Below are 24518 nucleotides of genomic sequence, written 5' to 3'. Positions count from 1 at the left end.
CTGTGTACCCTCACGTATGCCATATCAGCTCTGTTGCTTTAGTCAATGGCAGGCTGTATAAATGTACTAATACACTTTGTGTAATATGCAAACCACAAGTCAATACGGATAAGTGACTGCCAAACAAATAAGTCATGAACTGTAATGTATCATGTGGCAATGTGTAAAACTACATATAGACTAGTGCTGTGTATTAATATTGTGAATTGTTTAGGCGAACAGGTTATCTGAAATGAATGAAAAATTTGCTGGAAATAAAGAACCGTGCTGTTAGATTGAAAAGTGGCCTTTGTGTTGGTTGTCTCCTTACAAACTGTGTGCCATCAGCTTTGCTTTATGGTGCTGTTTTTAAGGGAGGATTTATTTTCCCATAGTGCACTGGGGGAGTCTACTCCCTTTGACTGTTGGTCCCTCTGTCTAATCCAACACAGCTTCCTTGGCTTATATCATAAAAGTCATTTTTTGCCTCTTAGCCTTTTTTTCTTGGTAATTGTGTATAATATGCTGTAATGAGTGTAATTTCCTCCCTCTATCCCCAGTGATAACCGATCGGGCTATGTTTATTTCTGTTCCTGTAATCACCAGACATCAATGGCAAATCATATGGACATTTTGACATATTACGTGGAGGAGCTTTCTTAATTAATAGGATTGGTGTTACAGCGCAAAAAACAGAAATACACAAGTGATATTTTTGCGCTTTCTGTTTTGCCGCTGGACAGAGCCTTGGAAATAAACAGGAGAAAAACATAGTTAAGTGCAATCCGTCAAGAAGCCTGGCCATGTTATTATTTGATAGGATCTGATTGGATGGGAAATTCAAACCATGGTGGAAAGCATGGCTGTGTTCTGGCCGTAGGATGTTGAGCACACCCTTGAGGCCGCCGCTGTCATTGCTGTGTCACATCCAGTACTGCAGCTTGCAATGTTCAGGTTTCCCAGACAGGTCAGACAGAAACCCTGCACGCATGCCATAGGGTGTTTAACACAGTATGGGGGTGGTGTGTGTGTGCGTGTGTGTGGGGTTACAGACCATTTCCCCTATGGCTTGTGGTTAGCAATGCCCCCCTACTCACTCCCCAACCAAGCAACACACACACACACACACACACACACACACACACACACGCGCGTGCACACACACACACACACACACACACACACACACACACACACACACACACACACACAAAGGATGTGCCATGAGGCAGGGTCCGTGAGGCAGTAGCTGAAGCAGCCAGGCCCTGATTGCAGCCCGCTGGATGAGTGGGACCCGAGGGAGAGCTCAGGTTACTGACTCTGCTTCCTGCAGCATTAGCCGGGCACCGTGGAGTAGCAGCTCGCCATCTGGAACCGCCTTGGCCCGAAGGACAACCCCGCCCGCTCCCAATCACGCTTCTCTCCTCAATTAAGCGATGTTAGTTCAGGTTTTTTGTCGCTTTGTGTTTTTTTTTTCCAAATGGCCTTGCCTTAATCCGTGCCATTCCAACGTGCTTTGCCCCTCACTCAGCTAGTGAGCTGAATTTGTTATCAGAGTGGGGGGTTTTCCCGTTTGGTTTTTTCTTTTGTCACTGTGTGATTCTCCCACAAAACCGAAGAGTGTTTGAAAATTAAACAGTACAACTGCTTGTGGTCTGATGATGCGGAAGTTTGAAGTCGTAGTCCTAATTCAGTTGCAAACATGCCTTCCTTGAGCAGCTCTTTTATGTACTTCATGGCATTGACAGGGGGCCCTTTGCACTGGTGAGGGTGAGCGCTGTTTCTCAGCTGAGGGTGATACGGCTCTGCAGGTTGGATGTGGCTCTCTCTTCACAGCTGGCTAAGGTATTCACAGACCATAACCGGATGAGAGACTATGGCAACACCTGAAAAGCCCCTCTTCATTCATGGCCTATCTTTCTGTCTCTGCTAGAGGAGGGGTGCTCTGTACTTTTTCACTGTGGCGAGCATCTGTTAGCATTTGTTTGTATTTGTTGAATCCATAGTCTTTCTGGTCTTGGCATTTATGAAACCTCACCTGTAACTCTGTTTTGCTGGAATCCTCATAAATCCTTTCTCCATCATTAGACATCTTGACTAGAAAATGAGAAAAGCAGTAGCTGAAATCCAGTTGGGGTGTAATTGGTGATTAATTTCTGTCGCTGGGGTCTGAGTTCCAAAGTACCTGATAATAGGCATGGTGCACTCTCCATATGCAAGAATGTCCGCATGTGGAGAGTGCACCATGCCAGAGGCAAGGAGAGGGCTGATTAATGCATGCAAGCGTGCGTGGAATCTCCTTCGAACCTCCAGACCCTCTGCTTTTCCAGTGGCAGCTGATTGGTATCCATGAGCCCACAAAGCAAGGGGCTCATGGAGGCTGCCAGCCGGGCCCACCCATCTCTTAAATGAGCCTAATTAAATGATGCCGTATGCAAATCTGTCCCTATTGCCCTGCTTGCAGCCTCCTTTACCTGAATTTGTTTCGGTTATTTGAGGTAACTATTTTTAATGCACCACCATTCAGTAATTTGTCACTCTCAGTGCAGGGGTCAGTGAATTCTGCATCAGTGCCATGTTCATTGAAATGTTCCATCATCTTATAAAACTTGACTTTTAAAAGAGATATCCATTATGCTCCATGTCTTTATCACCATGTTTTTTTTTCTGTGAGCAATCCACTCTGCTATTTGTAAGTATTTTTAGGCTCCGTGCAGAGTGTGCTTTGGAAAAAGCAGCTCCAGTTAGTGGATTAATCAGTTAGATTTCATTATTAGTTGTGACACAAAGACTGCAATACACGGATGTTGCTCATTCTAGTGATGCTCTGGTAGACTCCAGTAATTTTGACAAATGAAGGATGATCTGACTGGAGAGGCAGGTTTCCCTGCTGCTTTGTGCCTTTGCTTGGGTTGCATGTTGAGTGCTCTCGGTTTGTCTTGGTTCCAGGCAGTGTGCTGTCTTTAACTGCTGTCTTCAGGTCATGCGGGACAGGATATTTACCAACCAACTTGGATCAGCAGGCGAAGTCAAACAGTCCCAGATATCTGAACTCTCTTTGGTACTGAACTGGCAGGGTTAATAGGCTGTCTGGTGTTGCTTTATGCTGTACAGTGATTCTGTCGGACTGCCAGGCCAGACGTGGGTAATAAGGGCTGATGCGGGCCACAGGTTGGCATCTGAAGTTCTCTTTGGGCGCGTTCGACTATCAGTGACACGCGGCTGTCGGGTTTGCTTTTAATCACCATGGAAACAGACCTGTGGGGAAATTGCAACCAGCTGTGGTGCAGGTCTCCCTCCTCAGCGGTGCAGGAAGGAAATGACATGGATTTGATTTCAGTTAAACTGGCCTGACTTTCGCTTCATCCGTCTCACACCGTACCAAACTTGGTTGTCTGGGTTCAGGAATACTTTTGTGCTTTGGGCTACGGGTGGACGTATTCGTAGGGTAAATTAGAGGGAAAGGGGCCCAGCTAAAAAAAACCCAGATGTCTTTGTCATGCCATCGGCACGGCATACTTTAGGACCGCCGTCAATCATCTACTTGTTCTTGAAATAGAGCAGATTTGTCTCACTCCTTTGCTGGCTTGACTTTGGTTCTCATGTCAGATGCAGACAAGCATTCACTTAATGCCGCAAGGACCCCCCCCAGAAAAGTAAGCAAAGGCATGGGTTTCAGCTGAAGAGCACTAGTCCCCATGTCCATTTGGTTAATAGATCCATTAGACAAGTGGTGAGGACAGGAGAGAGCAAGGCAGAGGTTCTTCATGAGTGTTGATTCGGGATAATTTGTTAGCCTTTGATGAGGGGATGTCTCCATCTCTGTGCTACAGCTTGTCAGCCAGGGACCCTCTCAGCCAGCCCAGATGTTGCCACAGGGTTAATGAAACGTTGTAAGTACGACGTTTGAAAACAAACAAACAAATGCATTGAGGAACAATAACAACAGAGTCAGCGAGAAATCAGATCAGGCTTTGATGGCCAGGACGCAGGAGACAGAGCGCACACCTGTGGAGGCGAAAGGGTAATCCAATCGTCCCTGAGCGTTTCATAGGGGTTTTATTTATGGAGAAATGCGTTTTGGTCCCGAGCCTCTGTCTGATTCGATCCCAGGCAGTGATTGTGGTCCGGGGCAGCGGTGATCAATCCTGATTTAGCCAGGAAATGAGATTAATGTATAAATGATGCAGTGCGCTAACCTGACAGCCGGAAGGACATTCCCCTTCTTCACACTTCAGCACTCCAGGGAAAGAAAGGGTGGGGAAAAACCTACTTCACTTTATAAGCTTTGCAGTTTGTCAAGGCCCTTTATCTAAAGAATATCAACCAAATTGGCAAGTGATCCTTGTTGGTCCAATTATTTAAATTTTTTTGCGAGGACATTTTGTCTGTGAGCAGGTTCTGACACGTGCCTCCATTTGGCCAGTGCAAAGTGCAGCACTCACAGGCATCAGCGAGCAATAAGGCTGTGAACTGAGGTCGAGCTTCCATTCGTCTCCTTATCCATTTTAGCCAGTAATAAGTTTAGGGTGGGTCAACATATTAATGTGTCATAAGGCAGAACACAGCTTACGTCGACAGCCTTACACCCCAAATGATGTATCACGTCACTAAGGGATTTTTTCATTTTTCGCAGTTGTTGAATCTCGGGAGGACGTAAGTGCTCTCCTGCTGTCTTTTTTTTTTTAAAGCTTTTACATTTTACACAACCTTGTTACATAACCACCGGAGTACTAGCAGTGTTTGTGTGCTCTGCGCGAGCAAGCCACCACTGAGTGCTCACTGCTCAGAGAGGTGCATTCTGGGAAAGGAGTGGTGGTGTGTACTCGGAGCAGAGGAGCTTGGAGAGACTTCTTTCGTAAGCCCATTGCCATGCAAGGGTTCTGAGCGGCATTGCTGCGTGTGCTGATTTTTACTGATGAAATCTTGCAGCCTGAGGTCTGAGTGTCTTCAGAAAGCTTTGGTGCCTTGGGCAGCATTGCCACACAAACACCCATGATTACAAAGGCCTATTTTTGTGGACAGACATACATAGTTTCTACTGGCAATGAACTGATACTGAAGTATTATGGTTTTCATCAAGTGGGAGGTTTTCTTTGTTTGCATTTTGGTGTCTTTGTGTTGAGAAAGGGTGTAACGTCCTGCTACCTCTTTGTGACATTGGATCTGGGTGCTTTCCTTTGCTGAAACAGCTTTATACTGGCGATGACAAGACTACACACAGTCATGCTAGTCAAAGTGTCTTATCCACATGAAACAAACATGTAGTTGTGTATAAATATATTCTGCAGGTGGAGTAATGATCCATGGAAACTCTTTTTGCTTTTTGGTGTTTTGGTGAATTTTCCCCTCCTCAATTATTTTTGTCCCGCCTCAATAAGTTATCTAGCTGTGACAAGAATGGAGAATCACACCAATCATGTTTTTTGAAAGCAACATGTGGAAGCGTAACCGGGATGCGATCTGAAACGGAGTTTGTTTTCATAGCTGCCTGATCATCAGCATTCTGGGTCTGTGGAAGCTCTGGGAATATTCCGAAAGCTCCCTGCCATCTCGATCACAATGTTTGAGATTTGATACCAGACAGGGGCTTTTCATGTGTGAAGCGCTTAACTCCACTCGAACCCGGCAGTCCACTCCCTCTTCTGCGGAACTTTCCGTTTCATTTCGCCGCCACTGCCACAACACATGCGGCTCACACACAAGCGCGTGACACACTTTCAGAATGTGGGCCAAGATGATGGAGAATAGGAGCACAGTTTATGGGATAATCCTGTTTTGCGTTCACAGGGAGCGTTCTTCAACACCTTGTTTATTCTGTCGCCGTCCGGTGGAAATCCTGTTTCTGAGTCTTGTCAGCAAAGATGATGAAATCCAGAATGCAAGGAGGAAAAAAAAAAAGAAACAGATCAATTCAGAGTGGAGGGACATGGAGATGTTCCCGTCAGTACATGTTTGTATGAGCGATGGAATGGAATGGAGTGGAATCAGGGGGCGCGTTGGCAGCGGAGACTCTTATCGTCGCGTGTCACAGATGTATTTCACGTGGGGAGAGGGACGGTGCCTGCTGTTGCAGCTTTTCTGATGGATTGAAGTCTCTTGAGCCTAATGCCCACAGGTGCACCATTCCCTGCTGAAACAAGTTTAATTGAAGCGCACCCCATGTTGCCCTGGGGTCTTCGGGCCCCTGTTGTGCTGGAATTCTAATTAATTTTTCAATGCCCTCAGATCCAGCAGCATCCCTGCTCTGTCTGACGGGGAGCTTCGACTCCCTGAAGTTTCTCCTGGGTCAGCGGGGACCACCAAAGCACAGCAGAGTCACAGAGGGGGGACTGGTTGGCCCCATATTCACCCTGTATCTCCCCCGTGCTGTGTGGAGGCCAAAGAATAACACTGAATCGATCCTTTATGTTCGGATCGGGGCCTTGTCCTCATCGAGGACTACATGCAGGGAATACGCAGTGCATTGTTTCAATGTCACTTCAAATTATCGCTAATTACAAGCCGCGCTGTGATTCATGTCTGCACGCGATTTTCTTCAGAAGCCTCATTAGTGCGATTTCTTTCTGGTTTGGGGATAGATCCTCCCACTCTGGTCGGCAAGCAGGAAGCCATTAGCCCCCATTGAAACAGTGTGTGATGAAGGTATTCAAGAAATCAACCCCACATTTGAGCTCCCTGAATGAAGGTCCAAATAATGAATAGGTGTAATTATTGGTTTGATGTCATTCCTTCTCAAATTCTTTAAAAAAGGAAAGCAATTTTGCTTCGAGGGTACCAGGGGTTATGATTTGAAAGTTTGGGCTGGGTTCTTGGAAAACCCTTTACTTGGTAAAATTTTGAGTTTAATGTCTACCAAACTCAAAACTTTGTGTATTCTAAAAGGAAGAGAGAAGAAGAAAAAAGAGAATTCCAGTTCCATTTTAATACAAGCCTTTCTATTTCCAATCCTCCAAAATTTTCACAAAAACACAAACATCTCAGTTTGCTATACATACTGTACCTTGTCCTTGAGTAGTATTTTCTAGGACAACACATTTTCCCAACCTCAGAATAGTTTGAAAAAATCCAAATATTCCAGCGGCCAAGGACATTTTATAGCTGACTTGACTCCAAAGGCAGAGAACAGGAAACACAATGAGACTGCAACAAAGGAAATCGCTGCTAACAGAGTTGAGTTTGCTGTGCCTTGATGGTTAGAGGTTAATATTCTCTATGAAATGAACAAGTTTGGTCTGTCAGACCATTAAAGCAGCTGACATTATCTAGCTGAGTACTAGTGGGCTAGTTGGCTAGTTTTTTAAACTATAATACTGTAGAAGCAGAATGACCAAAATAAACAAACTTAATCTCTAAATCCTTGGAGCTTAACAGATGTTTATGATTAAAAGAACCAGTACAATTACTCACTATTAAAATGTATTCTGACCTTTTACAACAAATTTGTCCCCATTAGAAATATGTCGCTAAAGCATCCTTGTCTATTGAGTACATTAATAAAAAGTTTCAAAATAAAAATGTTATAGAAGAAGTTTGTAATTTAAAGGAAAGTATTTTTTCACTATTACAAACACTTCCAACTTCCTGACCCTCCTGTGCAAAGGTTTGGATTAAATATTCATATACAGTGCCATAATCCTTCCTGCACTGTGTGATGACTGCTACTTGCAGCTCAGAATGTCATGGTGGCATCACTGGCTGGACATAGAACTGAGTAGATAAATGCTTGTCATGCCCAACCGATCACATACCAACAGCTACCATGTTTTTGAATCCCCCAAGTGTAATTTATCTTCTCAGTGTTTATTTTCATTGCATAAAAATTCTGAGAGAAAGCTTTTTTCCTCTCCAACAGCAAAGGACTACACTTTATGGACAAAAATTTTTGAAGCAGTCCAAAATCACTGAACTACAGTGTTCGTTGTAATCGTAGTGGGTGTAAATTGATTCAGTTGCTTTTATCAAATAGTTCAAACAATTTTACAACTGCATGATACATGCCTTATTGGTCAAAACTCTTGAGAATGTATTGAAATGAAAGCATATTGTGTCTGCCTGCTTTTAAATTACATCTTTATCCCAAGGGATGAAAAGAATAGGGATTCTTGAATCTTGAATGCTGTTTCTGTTCTAAAGATGTTTTGAGCTCTTATCGGGAAATTGTTTTTCAATAAAGAGAAAATGAATGATAGCAAATGATATGTGTGCAGTCCGAACAAAAGACGAAACCCACATTTAGAATGTGTTTTATACTACCCTTACGTATTTATGATTTAATCAGGCTACAGTGCAAACACAGGAAGAGTAAGCATGGGAGATGCCTTGTTGCTTTTTGAAGGTGGACATCAGTAAGCAGATAAGCCAAGAACATCCAGAGCAGGCCTACACCCTGAAGTAATGTACCTACACAGCTCTCAGCTCAATGTGCCAACACTCTATAAACAGTGTGTTGCATTTAGTAGAATCAGTGCTTGCTGTCCACATATTTGTGAGAATAGACACATAATAAATGCACAGGACTTTCTGTTCTCCTTTGCAGGGATTTGGATTACCGTTCAGGGTTGCAGTTTCATTGAGAGCTGTCATGCAGAATGAAGAGGAAGACTGTCTTCACTGAGCTGCTCCATGTTAAATCAGTGTGTCAGAGGTCACAGTTGCCGGACTGCCTGCAGTACCAGGGATTATTGCTACTAGTTGATTATTCCTTGGCTGAGATTAGGGTTGGTTTCGTGGGCCGGCCTTTGCTTTAAATCAGATCCAGGTCTCGCCGGGAGCAGATAATGAGCCATGATCACGCCCTAACGAGGAAGTGCGACGCTAACGGTGACCCATCCGTGCGGCCCAGGTGTCATGTTTCCTTGAAAATTAACCACCAAAGCTGGAAACCATTTGATGGAGTATGTTTATTTATCTTTCTGCTTGCTCAATTTGGTGAAACTGAAAAAGGCTGCAGAATGTTTATTCCCACCACCCCCCATCGATGAGCTGCTGCTTCTGTGAGCTTCACTCACATTCGGCCCCTTTGCCGCCCCCACTCATAAAGGCAATATGTTGCAGCGTTCGCAGCCATTGTAAATAAATAGGTTGGTCATGTTCTCGGATCAGCCCATCCTAGGGCAATGACGAATTTGCTCACCCTGGTCAAGGTCAAGGGTAGACATGGGTATGTCAGAGGGGAGCGTGAATCAGTTTGCTCCTTCGTCCTGTTATTTACTGGGTTAGTCACAAAACTCGGTCCCCTCTTCCATCCGCGTCAGCCTTTTACCTTGAAACGTTTGCGGTGATTAGTAGCTGGGGAGAATCACAGTGCTGATTCTGGTGTTGCTCCTGTTTGTATTAGGGCTTTTGTAGATATGGCGGGGGGAGGGTGGTGGGTGTTGCTCCCTTTGATTGGGGAAGGGGGCCATTTTCAGTGGACAGAAGAGCCTGCTGCATGAATATTTGGAAAATAAGCCCATTCAGGGAACCCTGCCTGGTCACTGCTTTCCCCCCACCCCCATAAAAGGGGGTTGGAGATGCCAATTTGCCTGTGCCCAGGAATTCCTTTCTCTTGTGTCTGTCCCAGTGTGTGTGTGAGTGTGGGTGGGTGGGTGTGTCACAGATGGGTGGCAGTAAGCTCCTCTCTGAATTGAGCCTAGCACCACCAATGTGTCTTTTTCTTTTTTTTTTTCCTGCGGGGGTGGGCAGAGTTTTGTGGAGCGAAGGACAGCACCTTCTATGCAGTGTCTCTCTGTTAGAGCCTTCAGCTGTGACTCATTCGCCTGCTGTGGAAGCTTGGACTGCATTGTACTCCTCAGAAGAGAGGCAGCTGGTTAGGGCTTGACTGATGGGTGGTCCGGCTGCATGGAACTGCACCGTTTGAAACATTGGGGGGAACCTACAGAAAACAAAAAGCGCAGACAAAATGCTCTTTAAAAAAAAAGGAGTCAACAAAAAGGGAAAAGGGATAACTCATCTGCTGAAGAGCTGATTTGACTTTCAAATGAGCCCAGATGATATTCAAGGTACATACATAATTGTCAACTTAATTTGTTTATGTATGCATCTCGGTGCAAGGACACAAATGGAGCATAGAAGTTGGATTCATTCCCAGTTTTTAGGCAGTATGATATAAAAGTGGTATGGAAAAATTCACGAAAACTTTTCGTATCCTCTGGCTAAGTATCGTGATCAGAGTGCTACATGGAGGACACCGCAAGGGCCCTCATTACCACCAGGACATCTTGTCTGAAATGTTGCCTGTGCTGCGTGCAGCTGCTTAATTGCTTTTATTAAATGTGGGGGATCCAGAAAACTGGATTTTTACATTGATGCTTGGCAGTTGCACCTCTTGTTACTTTTAATAAGATGCCTCGCTAAGCCTCTCTCCTGAAAAAAAAGACTGCCGGAAAAGATATAAAAGTTTTAGCCACACATTTCTTTGTGTTCATGTGTTGTCTTAGTGCAGACACATTTTTAAAACCAGGAAAAAAAAATTTGTTTAACATTAGTTAAAATAGTTTAGCATTAGTGTAACAGCATTCTAAGCTGAGGGAAGGTGTTGGTAGTTTCTGATTGACCGAATGATTTACAGAATGAGAGAAGACTGTAGATTACTGCCCACCCATAGTATCATGGACATATTTCTCTCAAAATCACAGTAAGAACTACATTTGCATATTGAACTTGGACAGTTGTGACCACAAGGTTTCAGGTGTGATGCCCAGGTAAGGCGCTGAGGTCCTTTAAGAAGAATTACTGTTATAAAGTTCTAGCCATATTAATAAAAAAAAAAATAGTAGTAAAGTTGCATTGGACAGGGCAATCTGCTGTACGTCATCGTCATTTAGCAGGTGCTCTTATCCAGAGTGACTTACAAATTGCATCTAATAAAATTGCAGGGGAAGTTGCCCAAACAGGACGCCACTAACCACATATGAATAAGTGTCAGTGCCAAACAGTCTTGCTAAACAATAAATAATAATGATAAAGCATGCAATGTGAATGCTTACATATTGAATCATTTGATAAATATTTATTTACCCCGAAGAGGACAAAAATACTGGCAATGAAGCCAGTACCATCTTTTTGGAAAAAAAGATGAAATTTAAAACTATATGACATGCTTCTGGTGCCATATGGTGAATTATTTCGTGGAAGATGTAGCATGAATCTGCATAATCCTCTTATGACAGAATTTCTCATACTGTATTTTCATTTGATTGGACAAAGACTGAAATTTATGATAGATTTGACCTCTGCAGCCCTAAGCCTATTGAGTGCATTTGTGACCAGCTATGGTGTTTAATTTGACCAGATCTTCTACTAAAGCCATTGAGCTTGTTTTGATGTCTGCCTTTATTGCCTTAGCAATATTTGGTTTTGTATGTTGTGTGGGCAGATATGCTCTTAATCTGTCTGGAAGAGTACCATTGGAAAATCAAAAGGATCAGACTAGCGAGTGTGTTTATTTGTGACTTGGTTGTGGTCTATGCATCTGCTGTGTGCACACTGCATTGTTATTGTAAACCAGACCTCTCAAACAGCCTTTACTGGGGAGCCAATGACATAAGCCCACAGTTTATTCCTGAATAATATAGCCTATTGTGACGTCATAGGGAAACATTCACTGAAATACAAGAAGCACCCATTATGACTACAGGCCGAAAGATGAAAGCAGTGGAAATATACATTATTCAAGTGAGATTACATAACTGCAAAGTGAACGCGCACCCTTTCCCTAAATGGTGTGAAAACAGGCACACGTTGGGAAAGCTGCCTGAAGATTTGACCGCAGATATTGGTAGCAGTGGGCATGGTACAAGTGTTTTTCAGGGAACTACAAGAGGGACTGGGAGCAGAAATTACCCAGGAGGAGGGCTGGAATTTCTTGTCCCTAAATAACCCAGGAAGCTGGCCTGCCCCAAGCCGGGCAGATATATGTGCCACACGGGGTTCAACAGCAATACTCAACACAAAAACGACTAATTTGATGAATGATACAACACGATTTGCATTTATATAGCATCTCTCAGCTGACTCCTGGCTGTTTAGGTTCTACACTTTACCAGTCCACCATGCCATGAACAATTACAAGCGCATCGGGTTCATGGGCGGTTAATGGAATCGCTTTGTGGGGCCGCTCCCCCACCTCACCCAACCCCCCCCCCCCCCCACCCCCCCCCGCCCCCAGTGTTCCCTGGCTGCATTTTATAAATTGCGCTGGCTTTTAATGGAATTTAGACTGGTGGTTTTCTGAGGGGAAATTGATCTATGATGGTTGCTTTGAAACTGCCCGTTGTTATTCCTCCAAGGAGCCATTCTAGCTCCAGTGGCTGTGCAGACACAGCTTGACCTTCGAGATGGCGCGTGGAGTTAGGCAGCACAGACACGGCGACCTGCGCCAAGAGGTGCACATCTATAATGGCCAGATTGAAGCAGCGCACTCTGATGCTGGGATATCTGTAATGAAGAAAATTAAAACTCTGCTTTGTCGGGTGAGAAATACACAACCTTTTAGACATTTCTTCTTAGGTGAGAGGTAGGAGCATTGGAGAGATCAGCCAAACAAAAAGGGTTTGTTTGCATTTCACTTGCTGTGCCTTCAGTAGAAGTCCATACAAATAAGACTTTTGACTTCAAAGCATTTTATTATTGGCATTTAGGAGATGCGCTTATCCAGCATGACTTACATCAGTTACAGGTTTTTACAGTGTTATCCATTTATACAGCTGGATGTTTACTGAGGCAACTATGGATTAAGTACTTTGCCCAAGGGTACAGCAGCAGTGCCTCAGTGGGGAATCAAACCAGCAACCTTTCAGTTATGAGTGCTACTCCTTAACCGCTATGCTACACTGCCGCCCAAAGCTGCAACCACGTCCGTGCTGTGAGAGTGAGAAAAGGACATTGTTTTGGAAGCAGAGTGAACCATCTAGCTAGGCAGTGTTGTTAAATTGGAGAATAAAAAGATTCAGTTTTACGCAAGCTGGGAGATAAAACAACGATTATGAAATGCTCTTGTTGCATTTCCCTAGGTAATGCCAGGCTGTTATATTGTATAGTAGCTAACTACAGTAATTGTATGGCACAATTCGAAGTATTTCATTGAGTTCAGTCTTGGGTTTACAAGAACAAAAACACACAACCCCAAAGGAATGGGAGTGAGAATTCAGTGAGCTGTGAACTTTATTATGGACTACGAAAGGCCCAACGTAGAGACCATCAAGTGTGTAGCAGTGGGAGACAATGCCGTGGGGAAGACTCAACTCATTTGTGCCCAAGCGTGCAACGCGACCCTCACCCAGTACCAGCTGCTGGCGACCCATGTACCCACCATCTGGGCTATTGATCAGTACCGGGTCTGTCAAGCATTCAGCAACCCACAGCTAAGCGCTAAGAAAGATGTTAATGAATAAAATGATTGTGAACTGATATAAATGTATCCAGTACATCACATGCTGCAAGCTAACAACAGCGTTTTACCTCACCGTTCAGTTCTCTAATACACTTAAATATCTCTGAAGCCATTGTAGTGTGGTTCTTTGATTTCCCAGCTGCTGAAATCCTACTTTTCTCCTCCTCTGTAAAGCATATTTGAATGTAGTCTTAGAGTTCATGACCCTTCTCTCTGTTCCTTTTTTTGCTCTTCAATTTTATTCTTTTATTCAATTATCTTCTGGTTGGGTTGGCTGGCTAGAGTGACAGAAAGGACTGTCTCGAGTGCAAGCACGTAGCGCTCCACTACTCAGAAAGCTGAACCAAAGATCTGTGTAATTATCAAGAATTTTAACACTGGCAAGTTATGTGTCAGACAAGTACATCTTTTACTGGCAACTTAAAGCACTGTCTGTATTTGGAAATGATTTTTGGAGATGATATTTTATTACGTATTCAGTGATCTGGGATTGTTCTCACATTTCCATGTAGGTTTTTAGTGTTTTCAGCTTGAAGGTGAGTGGTGATTAGTATGACCCTTGCCAAACACAGAGTGATTTTTATACTTGTAATTTAAGACTTGTTTTGCATCCATTGTAGTTTTGATAGACACATTGTTATTCTTTTCACTGTAATGCAAAGCTATAGGGTTTTCCTCCCTGCCTGTAAGCCCTCCAGAGATTAGTTTGGTGACTGGATCATGCTTTATATATTTTGATATGTTAGAGTAATTTTTGACACTATTTTTCTTGCACCACTTTTTCACACAGCTTCCCTCTGTGGAGGTAGAACACAGTGAAATTTGACATATCTGTCATGAATGGCAGGTAGCTACTGAACAAAACTATTCTTCAGGCATCATTTCACATGTGAATTGTAGTTCACATGTAACTTTGGGTTGTAGCTAGATTGTGGTTGTAACTGTCTGGCTGCTCTGAGTGGTACAACAACTGTACTTAATGCCCATGTCCCTTTCCACATGTGACCCCTAGGGATGCGTGTGGAGCTTCAATATCAATATCAGCATGGACAAATCAATATCAGCACACTAACTGAAATACAGATATAATTACATAAACAAGGTATGAAATCCATGTTGTGATTGGTGACACAAATGCTAATTTTAGAGACAAAAGGATGGGGGTGGGATACAAAAATAAAGAAACAAGCCGAAGATGGTTTGCAGTCTGTTTGAGCTCAGACCAGTCGTTCAAAGTACATGATATTATCAGCGTTACACGTCGGCTGACAAAAGGTTTATTGCTTGTTGCTTGGCTGAAAGGCCCATCTGCCATTCCCATGGCCTCTTAGGTGGGGATCTGCGCCTAATAGCCAATTAAAAAGGAAGAAAGAATATGCGAAGGAGATGTGGCTGTTTCGATGAAACTTGCTCTTTTGAAATTAAAACAATACACCTACGCATTTAAACTTCAGAGAACGGCCTTTTGCCACCATTCACATTTGCATAGGTTGGAGGCTCTTTGGTTAAAAAAGGTAGAACATTAGTAACCTAGAAACTAGACTCAGGATTGCTCAGATAAAAGGAGCATTTCCTATTGAAAGGAGAAAAGATGTTTTTGTCCACAGCTGAGGCTTTCGTGCATCAAGGGTTACAAGTCATTAATCACTGCCATCTTTTTAGCTGTCAGGCCGAACAAAAGGTGACCCCCCCCCCCCACACACACACACACATGCACACACACACACACACACAATACTCAACAAAGGCATCTGCTATACGTAGAATCCCTCTCTTTTTTCTACCCAAGGGGTCCAGGGTTCTCTTTGGAAGTCATGTCTGTGAATTAATATCACAGAATTCTGAGAGATAAGATGCGGAGAAGGAGAGATTGGGATAGAGTGATAGGAAGAGAGAAGTTGACACTTCTGTCCTGCAGTACGTCTGCTGTACCATTGGTGCCAAGACCCAGGCTGCAGGGGGGCAAGTGAGTTTCAACAACTGTGTGCAAATTCAAGGTCATTTATTTATTTATTTTTTTTGTTCTCCTTCTTCATCTTTAGTCTGAACCTGACCAGTCATGTTGGAACATGCATCTGACTGGCATAACACTTTCCTGATAATCCCAGCATCAAATTATAGATCAGAATTCCTAAAACACAGAGAAAATGCTGGGAAAGATAGCATTATATAATTGTACAATAACTTCCTGTGTATGTATATGGAGAATAAAAGAAACCATTTTTCAAATGGCAGCTTCAGGGCTCCACTGGTTGTAATTTGTCTGTTGCTCTCCGAATCACTCCACAGTGACCTTTTACCATAAATACTGCTGATCCAGTTTAGGCTGGTTCTCCGCAACATGTATTCAAAAAAAGCTGTCACATTTAATTTGAAACGAAGAGCTCACTTGATCTTGGTTTGGAACAAAGACTTTGACATTGTGGTGGAAAATTCCTGGGATCAGGTAGGGAAATCTCACTCTGCTTTAGCTGAGCCTCAGAGAAAACAGTGACCTACCTTCTAATCAACTTCATAAATCCACATTGACACGCTTTAAGCCTCTTCAGTAATGCACCTCCCTTGTGATGGCCTGCCAGGGGATAGCTGTGCTTCCATATAAGTTGTTCACTGAAATGGTGTGCCAAATACCGCTGCTCTTTTCTCATTAGTGTCAGAGATGCTTTAAAGCATTTTATTGTCAATAATAAATATTAGATTTTCTGCCAGGTATGAATTGAATTGAATATAGGGCCTTTCTGGTTGATCTGACAGTGCAATAGGAAAGATTAAAGCAGGTGTTACTGCCTTTTCAAAAATTTTCGTACACAACTTGTGAGTTCAACATTAAAAACCAGCATGTTACATTAGGAACAAATAAAACAAAAACCTAAAATCGCTTAAATGTGCAGCTGTTCAGAGAACATCATGCTTAGTGCAGACAGGGCTGTGCTCTTGAATACATGCTTCTTGTTTTGCGTTTTCCTTCCCCGCAGCAAAATCTTGTTTGGGTTTATGGGAAATCTATACAGTCGCCAACACTGCTGGATTCATCTCTTGCCTGGAGTCACTGGGCTCTCTGCTTTCAGGCCTGTATTGATTCATGTCTCTAATACTGCACAAACTGAGCCCTGCTTTAGTGTAAAGGAACCTGGCACTTTTAAACCTGGTGCAAGTGCAGCATTTCTGTGTGGCACGTAAGAAATATATATATATATATATTTGTGGGGGACTCAGCTCATAAACTTTATGGGTCAATGATTTGCAGTGCTGTGTTTTCCCAGGATGAATCCCAGCAGAGCTCCATGCTTGGCTACTCTACATTTGCAGCTAAAATGGAGTCTGAAACACTGCACCAAATAAGAAAAGAGGTGGCCTCCTTTTCACCATAAAAGAAAACCCAAAGTAGAGAAATATTTCATCCAATCAACAAATGCAAAATGCTAATTACATAGATGAAACTTACACTGAAAATGAACAGCAGGCAATTGACACGGCAATGTATGGATGTTTCAACAATGCTAATCTTAATGACTACATTTTTGTTTTCATAAGAATATGGTACATGTTTATTGTGAGGCAAATACCTACATGTGTAAAGCTTTTTGAAGGGTTAAAGTATCAACGTCTATGTCACACAAGCCAGCACAACTCTTTTTATCTCCCCAAATAAGAAACCGCTTTTAGCTTAAGACTTGTAGTATTCATTAATTATGATATAAAAAATGAGCAATGGGTTGTACTTGGTCCAGACAGGCAATGTCCCATAATAAAGTATGACATGTCATGTTGTAGAGATCATAAATGGATCTACAGCTGTATCAGATGAGAAACATGCTCACATTTCAAAATTTCTTTGAGTTGAGTACAAAACTTGTGCATCCAGTGTGAATTATGATTTCTCCCCTCTTTGTAAAATTATGCAGAGTTGGATAATAAGTTGGCTGGCTAGTTATTCACAGGGACAAGTAGATTTATTTCCAAATGCATTTGGAACTAGCCATTCAAAACAAGTATTCTGTATTTTAATTATTCTGTGTGTGAGATATATAGATCCTCTCTCCTCTCTCTCTCTCTCTCACACACACACACACACACACACACACACACACACACACACACACACAAACACACACAGATAACAATGCATAGATTATGTCTGGAAAGTAAATTAAGATATTACTCATCTTTCTTTCCAAAAAAGATCAAGGCTTAAGTTGATGTCTTTCATTGAAAACCACATTGATTTGCTATTGCTAGTCTCTGTCTCTGTTCAAGCCCTCTAATCCTCAGCTTTATCTAAAGAAGCCCTCCACCATAGCAGATTGATTTTTTAACACTGTATCAGACATCTGAAAATGCATTACATTGTGTAATAATATATTGTGAAATAATAGCTCGGTTATTCCCTTTTAGGTGGTTTTGTAGCATGTATAACATTTAGTACCCACGTTTGTATAGGGGTTTGGCTCAGAATTGAGGGTTTGAATTTGGTCTTCTTTTCTTCTCTTCCCCTGGGGTTGACTTCTCATCACTGTGTACGTGTATTGTACTTGTATTGTGGAGCCAGTGTCATACCTGCAATGGAACCTATGACTAAAGAGTCATTTTGTGTTGCATAGATCCTCTGGTCATGCGTGTCCGTTGGTCTGTTTAAACACCTGTCAGAGTAGTCTGGGGAAGCTACTTGTCCGTCTGCTCTTTAGGGATTCACTGCTGTTGTACCCTTGGAGAAGGCACTTTGCCTCAACCACTTCTGAAGAAACACTTAATAATGTTGAATGAAACATTTTCATTCAAGCCAGGATTTGCTTTGTCCTCAATTTTGGTAAATAGATTTTTTTTTTATTTTTAAAAAATTCTTTCACAATTTGGATTTATTTCAGTGGCCACCAACTTAACAGTTTTGTATGATAGGGAAAAAAGAAGTGTAAGACTTCCATCTATTGGCCTCTGTAAACTTTACAGAATGGACAGGGTGAGGTGCTAATAGACAGTTATCTTGGGTGACTTTTAGGACTTTAAGAGATAGTATTGTAGCTCCGTTTATGCAAAGCCAAAGTAAAGGCATGCATAAATACAGTTCTGGGTCCAGACAAGGAAATATCCATTTAGGCTGAGATTAATTGTGTACCACAACTGACTGTATTAATCATTTTACTGAAATGTAATATTCAGAAGTAGATCCCAGCATAAAAGTTGTATAATTATATGTAAAACCAAACTTTCCAGGTAGTGGTTGTATTCTCTGGGTGCTGACGATAGTTTTGATGATGAGCAAGAAACCTGTAGGTTTTTATTACTGTTAACTAATTATGTTAATTTATTCATTTGATAATCATTCTCATTGAAATGCATGTGCCATATTCCTTTAGGGTTATATCAGAAAGTGTGAACTAAGAAATCTTTACAGTTCTAATTATTTGTCGCACAGTGCGCTCTCTCACTTTAATGTTCCCACTTCAAAATGGTTATGTTGACTGCATTATTCATTGAAAGATATCAGGAGTATACATTAGTTGGAAATTGAATGAGAGACAAAGAGACCTATAATGTGGAAAGTGCAGCGCACCAGAAGGGGAGCAGCTGCAATATTTGTAAATAGAATTTATCTTGTAAAATGAAGGGTGGTTTTCTCTGTCTCCGAACACACAATTAACCTGGAGCATGTTTTTTTTTTTTTTTTTTTTCCTGTTTTCTGGCTTGGCAGCATTCCCAGGACTGAACTGCGACTGTCGCCAGCCTTTGATGTTGAAGCGAGAGAAGAGGCAGCCATGGACGTGAAGGAACGCAAACCTTACCGCTCCCTGACAGCCAGGCGAGATGCGGAGCGGCGCTACACCAGCTCCTCGGCCGACAGCGAGGACGGCAAGCTGCAGCCCAAGTCCTACAGCTCCAGTGAGACGCTCAAGGCCTTCGATCAGGACTCCAGGCTGGCCTATGGGAACCGTGTCAAGGACATGGTGCACCAGGAGGCTGATGAGTTCTGTAGGCAAGGTGAGGAGTCCCGATCCCACGCTTACCACCATTCAGGGCCAGCATCTCGCAGGGTAGATGTGTGAACCTCATGAGCAGAGCCTGCTTCACATAGGTTAAGACAACTTCATTTTGAAGGAAAAATTATTTTATTTTGTAATTAGTGGCAGTGTTGTTTTCTTAGTAGTTGTATTACACAATGTGTATTAAATTGTCCAGCATCCATGACAAAGACCTAATTAAAGGTAATTTGGTTGGTCTATCAGCTCTCTGCCTCCAACTCTGTTTTATCCAGGGCATCGTCCATATGTTAATGAGTGTCAGGGCATTTTGCTAAGTCAAACACAGCGCTGGCTTTGACTGCAGGGAGCTCTACCTCTGCCCAGCATCCGCTTCTCAGACAGTAGCTCTTCAAAGCCATTCTGCATGACTCCAATCGCAGAACAAGCGTGCCTCCTTGATCTCGTTAAGCTGGCGGTTTTGGCAGAGATTGAGGGAAATAAAAAGGGGGCAGAGGGTAGTCGGGTCGCAGCGACCATAGATTAGCTCAGTCTTTAAAGGCTTATACAGTCAGCAGCAGTGCCAGCAGTTTCAGCAGTTGCCATTATTTAGTGGTTGGAGTTAGTGCAGAGCGGCGGGGTGGGGAAAAATGGGAAGTTTCCATCTGAAGCGGCGCTCGAAGGATGTCCCTCCAAACGCCCTGAGTCAGCAAGAAACAGGTTAATCTGAAAATTAATTGGCAATAAATAAACACAAAGGCAGGCTCGTTCTGCTCAAACAGTTCTGATGGAGAAGAGTTTGTTCTTTTATTGGCTCCCCATATTGACCGGCTCAGGTTACCTCTGTTTCAAAGGCCAGGCCAGTTGCGTGGTATGAAAATCGATGTGGTGACGTCTGTCAGGTACAGATTCAGTTCAGGGTTAATTGGGACTGTCACGTTTGAGTGTTGATGATGCTCCCCGCATCCTGGTTCAGTGGGGCGAGGGGGTGTTGCTCATGCCGCTGCGTCGTTGATGGCAAACCTGAGCAAAGCACAGCTTGACACCAACAGCATTCACATGAGGGGAGAGGGAGTCTGCGGGGGGGATTTTGCAGATTGCCTCTGATTCTGAAAGTCACTTGAGGAAATCAGCTCTCAATAATTTTTTTTAAAAAAGAAAGTTTCAGAAAATTAAAATATAAAACAAGTGGGACAAACTATAAGTATTTATTTACGTATCCATTTCTTTTTTTGGCAGATGCATTTATAGAGGGCAACTTGCAGAACATTACATGACAAGTTCTAGAATGTAGTTCTCATGTAAGGTAGGATGTGTGACCAACAGTGCACACCACACATCTGCATAGAAATTCCATAACAACACAGAGCTATTAATACAGTTTGTAACACAGACTCCTCCAGTATCCACCGTATTATTCCATGCAACATAGTGGGTTCTGGAGAACGGGCTTTGGCAGTGGGCTGTATGGAAAGACGCAACCTTATCAGACATCCTTTTTGCTTTATCTCCGTCCTTGCGATTTTCAGGCTGGAACTCGGAGAACAGATCACTGACAACTCTGCACGAGGTCATCATGTTCATGAATTTAGATTTCAGCCCCCTCCTTGTTGATACACCAAAGAATATTGACACAGTGAATATTGTAAGTGCAGAGTGGAAGAAAGTCAATTCTCGTGACAGACAGAGACCTGAATTTTGTATGCATATCTACTCCACAATAGCTTTTAGAAAATGAAATTTCCTTTTCCCCAAGTTTAACATGTAATGTTTTAGCACATTTGTGTTTTGTTAGGACTCTTAAATCTGCTTGGCACAGGATATAGTGTAGAGTAACCAGCCACACAGCTGAGAGCTTGGGAAGGGGCTCCCAAGAGACCGCTTAATAGAGATTCAAGCAATTAGTCATGTGATGAGATTCGATCTGACTTGAATGGTCTCCAACCTGCCACAAAAATGTACATGGTGTAGAACATCAAAGAGCAGAATGTGTAGAAAGGGTTGTATATGCTTATCTCACATATGCAGTGAACAATACGAGCAGCCATGTTGGATTAAACAGTTACAATAATTATAGTGTCTAGGCTACATGCTGTATACTGCTCTCATCAACGACTTAAATGCCATAGTTGCATATACCATGAAGTGAGTCAGTGGTCAAACTGGAGTCGATAAGCAGTGATTAAACAGGGCAGTGAAACTGTGCTGTAAAGGCGTTAATAAGTGTGTGTGTGTGTGTGTGTGTGTGTGTGTGTGTGTGTGTGTGTGCGTGTGTGCACTTAGGGGCAGATTTCTCACTCCGGGACCTGGGTTTCGGTGACGCCATGCCCTCCCATGGGACGGCGTACCGCACAGACATGGGACTGCCTCACCGTGGGTTCTCCGTCAGCGCCGGCTCAGATGCGGACGCAGAGACGGACGGCATCGTGTCGCCAGAGCACGCTGTGCGGCTCTGGGGCCGGAGCACCAAATCTGGCCGCAGCTCCTGCCTCTCCAGCCGGGCCAATTCCAACCTGACGCTCACAGACACGGAACACGAGAACACAGAGAACGGTAAGGCGCGGCGATTGAGAGGGAGGGCTTCAGACTCAAGGCTTAGAGGGTCCAGTTTTTTTAATCTTTTTTTTTTCCTGGAATGTTAGGGGATTGTCAGTGTCTTCGTGCTGTATATGAATCATCAAGAAATGACGCGCTTGAATTGGTCATTGAATTTTGCTTCCAACTTAATCATGGTGTTGATGCTTTGCATGAAGGTAAAATCAGTTCATTTTGTTCTCTTAAATTGGTGTAATGTCTGCTTTTTTAACTCTGTGCAGGCCAAGTTAAAGAAGGTTAGATGTTTGGTTTTTGAGATCAAGGATAACTGATTATAACATTGGCTGCCTGGTTTTATATTTTTGAGTTTGGTGCATGAGTGAATTGAGTTGAGTCAAGTGCGTCAGTGAATGAGTGAAGCAGAGAGAGAGAGAGAGCTCGTGCCTGTGTGTGTGTCATGAGTCAGCCCATCGCTGACATCAGGGTCCCTTTAAATAGAAAACATCTTTGCTGCTTCATTCATCGTGCGGCCTGATGTTTCTTAATTGCCCCCAAAGGCCCAGTGACTCTGCGAGCGTGGAAGGTCATAGTGCTCCATAAAAAATGACACTATAAAGTATGTCAAATGTGGATATGATTAGGCTGGTGACTGTATTAACAGTGTGTGTCATTTCAGAAACTGTACTTTGAAAATGTGTCTGAAATATGAAAATGACTAAACATGAGTCTTTTTTATATTAAATTAGTAGCAATGACAGGGAATTCAGAGGAGACATGCCGATTCAGTGACATAGCAAAACATCATCACTGTCTTACTTTGCAAAAGCATGATGCATTTCTGTTCAGAACCCAGAGCGCCTAGAAATCTGTTTTGTAAGCTGAAGCAAAGTAGTATTTCGGAGCAATGTACGCTTCCGCTTGAGCAGGCCCTTCTCAGCGGTGGCAAAAATTATTTTGACTGATGCATTTGGCCCAAAGCCAGCTGAAGGCCCCCTTTTCTACAGGAGGACATTTTGCCAGAGCAGCCCAGGTAGAGAAAGACACTTGAGGGTATGGCAGTTATACGGCAGACGGAATTCCAGCGCGCAGTCGCATTTATGAGCGTAAACTACTCTTTGCTCTGCTGCTAAACACAGAGACAGCTGTTCGAGAAACAATTCTATGTCCTTGAGCAATGCCAACCAATGTAAATATCACAAGGGCCAGGCAGCGTGCTACAGCGCTGCACATCTCATTATAGCTGTTGACAAACCTCGCCTGTGCAATCTCTCTCCTGATCGTGCGAACGCTCACAAAGCCTCCGGAGCACCAGTGCAGCAGCGAAGCGCCGCTCTCCTGAAATTGGCCTAAGAGCTTGCGCACCACACCGTCTCCCACCTGGTACGTTCTCTTTTACAACGCATCCTCCAGTGGCTGCTCTTAAATTCGGTACAGTCGTATTAAAGTAAAATGCCATCGGTGCTTTGCCCAATCTTCTGAATAACTCCCAGCAGGCTGCATAATTTGAATGTGGTCATACGTAATTAAGTTCAATCACCAAGGACGGGTGTGCATAAAAAGAAAGGTTATGTTTAATATTCGGACTTCATGTTAACAGTTGCCTATACAAAGCAAATAATTTTTTTTTCCCAACAGCTTTTGTTCATTCATGCAGGAAGAGAGTTTTTACCACCTATAGTATTTAATTGGCTTTAGTATAGAGACATACATTTTGTATATTTTAATTTGTTCATATGTTGTAATGAATTAAAGGAAATATAAAAGACATGCATAAGTTAATTAAAAGGCACTGAATTGCTTTCCTTGCTAGTGGTTTAATCTCTTTAATCTCACACTATTTTAATGTATTCTAGCCATAGGCCTCCTCTGCTTATATGGTTTCCATAACTAGGGGGTGTAAAACACTCAAATAATGAAAACTGACTCGCTCAATTACAATGTTCCAGCAATTTTAATGCCATCATACCTAATGTGGTTACCACTGTGCTTCCACTGCAGCTGAATGCCACCTTGATGTTATGGTTTACAGTGTGGATCCCAAAGCATTTCCAACATTGTCATATTGGATTTATAAAGAAAAGGCGGGCGAGCACTTACAGAAATTCACAGGATCACAGATTTTTTATTATATGCTCAGTGAACAATTGTGTTAGTCAAGACAAATATTTATTGGCTCAAACATTTTGTTATCTTGTCAAGTTTACTGAATTAGTAAAAATGTTGTTTAGTGTTTAAATGAGCATGTGCAGAAAGCTAGCAGTAGATTGTGCCAAACACATAGTCAAGCTTCCGGCACTCAACTGTCCTGCGCAGGTGAGTGTCACAAGTGTGATGTGGCCTTCATTTTTATTTGGATAATTTTAGAATCTGTTTTTCTTTCAGTTTTCCCCCATCTGTAATTAGCTTTCATTTAAGGATGACACCTAGTCAAAGTGCGCCAGAGTCTCCACCAGGGTGCAGCGATCCAGGCTGAATGAATGGCTCGTTAATTGGCAGTGGACAGGATCGTCAGCCGTTCGGACACCTGCCATTCTCAGTGTTGGGCTGTGGGCTTGTTCTGTGGTGTGATAGCACAGGTCTCATCGGGTGCACATCAGGGGCTGTTACAGCGCAGGCCTGCTGCGGAGCCACGCCCACATTACACTGGCAGGGCT

At 43.0% G+C, this 24518-nt stretch overlaps 1 protein-coding gene across 7 annotated transcripts in view; it reads left to right on the top strand.

Moving 5' to 3' along the window:
- Positions 1-24518, top strand: part of LOC118774279 (teneurin-4-like) — a 185787-nt gene that overhangs the window by 38105 nt on the left and 123164 nt on the right. For all 7 annotated transcript variants that reach the window (XM_036523508.1, XM_036523510.1, XM_036523511.1 and 4 more), the window contains exons 2-3: positions 19065-19351; positions 21613-21882. In XM_036523508.1, coding sequence (XP_036379401.1) covers positions 19129-19351; positions 21613-21882 — 493 coding nt within the window. In that variant the 5' untranslated portion in view covers positions 19065-19128. The remainder of the gene's footprint in view (positions 1-19064; positions 19352-21612; positions 21883-24518) is intronic.

The sequence above is a fragment of the Megalops cyprinoides genome, chromosome 3 (assembly GCF_013368585.1).
Source record: "Megalops cyprinoides isolate fMegCyp1 chromosome 3, fMegCyp1.pri, whole genome shotgun sequence".
Lineage (NCBI taxonomy): Eukaryota > Metazoa > Chordata > Actinopteri > Elopiformes > Megalopidae > Megalops > Megalops cyprinoides.
Note: the sequence above shows the minus strand (reverse complement) of the source record. Positions and strands in the feature narration are given on the sequence as shown.